Source organism: Callionymus lyra, chromosome 6 (genome assembly GCF_982586985.1).
Source record: "Callionymus lyra chromosome 6, fCalLyr1.hap1.1, whole genome shotgun sequence".
NCBI classification, from domain to species: Eukaryota; Metazoa; Chordata; class Actinopteri; order Syngnathiformes; family Callionymidae; genus Callionymus; species Callionymus lyra.
Genome location: NC_141823.1, coordinates 831,535 through 834,034, shown reverse-complemented (window position 1 = coordinate 834,034; position 2,500 = coordinate 831,535). Strand labels below are relative to the sequence as shown.

At 47.9% G+C, this 2,500-nt stretch overlaps 1 protein-coding gene across 1 annotated transcript in view; it reads left to right on the top strand.

Annotated features, from left to right (window-relative positions):
- The window catches only part of kif28 (kinesin family member 28), a 34,607-nt gene that overhangs the window by 22,177 nt on the left and 9,930 nt on the right, over nt 1–2,500 (top strand). Inside the window, exons 14-17 of the mRNA XM_087793106.1 lie at nt 1,024–1,147; nt 1,197–1,353; nt 1,422–1,519; nt 1,588–1,689. Coding sequence (XP_087649232.1) covers nt 1,024–1,147; nt 1,197–1,353; nt 1,422–1,519; nt 1,588–1,689 — 481 coding nt within the window. The remainder of the gene's footprint in view (nt 1–1,023; nt 1,148–1,196; nt 1,354–1,421; nt 1,520–1,587; nt 1,690–2,500) is intronic.

Sequence of the window (2,500 nt, the reverse complement as noted above, 5' to 3'; positions counted from 1 at the left end):
TCCAGCCTTGAAGGTCGTTGATCTCTAGCCTTGAAGGTCGTTGATCTCCAGCCTTGAAGGTCGTTGATCTCCAGCCTTGAAGGTCGTTGATCTCCAGCCTTGAAGGTCGTTGATCTCCAGCCTTGAAGGTTGTTGATCTCCACCCGTGAAGGTCGTTGATCTCCACCCGTGAATGTCCTTGATCTCCAACTGTGAAGGTCGTTGATCTCCAGCCTTGAAGGTCGTTGATCTCCAGCCTTGAAGGTCGTTGATTTCCAGCCTTGAAGGTCGTTGATCTCCAGCCTTGAAGGTCGTTGATCTCCACCCGTGAAGGTCGTTGATCTCTAGCCTTGAAGGTCGTTGATCTCCAGCCTTGAAGGTCGTTGATCTCCAGCCTTGAAGGTCGTTGATCTCCAACCGTGAAGGTCGTTGATCTCCAGCCTTGAAGGTCGTTGATCTCCAGCCTTAAAGGTCGTTGATCTCCAGCCTTGAAGGTCGTTGATCTCCAGCCTTGAAGGTCGTTGATCTCCACCCGTGAAGGTCGTTGATCTCCAGCCTTGAAGGTCGTTGATCTCCACCCGTGAAGGTCGTTGATCTCCACCCGTGAAGGTCGTTGATCTCCAGCCTTGAAAGTCGTTGATCTCCACCCGTGAAGGTCGTTGATCTCCACCCGTGAAGGTCGTTGATCTCCAGCCTTGAAAGTCGTTGATCTCCACCCGTGAAGGTCGTTGATCTCCACCCTTGACTCACGCTGTAGCAACCTTTGTGTCGACTGTGACGGTGGAGTTTGTTTCGACCGTGACCTGCTGTAGACCTGGTCCTGGTGCTTACAGCTGAGACCTCAATGCTGGGCCTGCTGGTCCAGAGAAAGTTCCATCAAGAACCAGAGCAGGATCATATAGATCATCATGTTTTAAGCTGTGGAGAACGATTTAGATTCACTGGAGCCTCAGGGTCAGGGGTCACAGCAGGTTCATCAAACATCTTCATGACCTTCATGAGGTCTTCACCTACATCTGCTGAGGAACCGTGTCTTGTGGTCAGGATCCAGGAGCGTCACGCTGTGTTGAAGAACCACCAGCGCCGGGTCACTCTGACGCCGCTGCCGGGGTCGAAGGTCATGTGGAACGGACGCCCAGTGTGTCAGACGACTGACCTGCAGCACCTGGTGAGTCTCTCTCTCTCTCTCCCGCCCCGTCCAACCCTCGCTCGTCCAGGACCGGCTCATCCTGGGCTCCAGCTCCAGCTTCCTGTTCATGGGGTTCCCCTGCGAGCGCGGCGCCGACGACTGGACTCGCCTGGACTACGACTTCTTTCAGTCGGAGGTGGCCCAGGCGGCCGGGATCCACCCGGGTCAGTCGACCTTGAGCCAACGTCCCCTGTTCAAGGTGGACTCTGTCTCGACTGCTCTGGTCTGGTGTGTCCAGGTGAGTCCGGGTCAGCTCAGACCGACCCGAGTCTGCTCGCCGTCTTCTACGACTACACGCGCCTCACGCCGCTCGTGGCCGAGGCCAACCAGATGAGTGCTGAGCTGGACAAGGTCAGTGACCTCTGGTTCCAGGGGTGAAGGTCAAGGACTAACGTGAACCTTCTCTTTCTCTCCTGCAGGGGGCAGAGTTCAGACTGGAGATCAAGAATTTGGCTTTGTCCGACTGTAAAGGTCACGACCTTGAGAAAGAGATCGTTGTCAGAGTCACTAGAAGTCAACAGGTCAGTCTTTGTTGACATCTTCACCTTCATCATCTTCATCATCTTCATCTTCATCATCTTCATCTTCATCATCTTCATCATCTTCATCATCTTCATCTTCATCATCTTCATCTTCATCATCTTCACCTTCATCATCTTCATCATCTTCATCATCTTCATCTTCATCATCTTCACCTTCATCATCTTCATCTTCATCATCTTCATCTTCATCATCTTCATCTTCATCATCTTCATCTTCATCTTCATCTTCATCATCATCATCATCATCTTCATCATCTTCATCTTCATCTTCATCTTCATCTTCATCATCATCTTCATCATCTTCATCATCTTCATCTTCATCATCTTCATCATCTTCATCATCATCATCATCTTCATCATCATCTTCATCTTCATCATCTTCATCATCTTCATCTTCATCTTCATATTAATCATCTTCATCTTTATCTTCATCATCATCATCATCATCTTCATCATCTTCATCTTCATCATCATCATCTTCATCTTCATCTTCATATTAATCATCTTCATCATCTTCATCATCATCTTCATATTAATCATCTTCATCATCTTCATCATCATCTTCATTCATCATCATCTTCATCATCTTCATCATCATCTTCATCTTCATCTTCATCTTCATCTTAATCATCTTCATCATCATCGTAATCTTCATCATCATCATCATCTTCATTATCATCTTCATCTTAATCTTCATCATCATCTTCATCTTCATCTTCATCATCATCTTCATCTTCATCTTCATCATCATCATCTTCATCTTCATCTTCATCTTCATCATCCATCATCA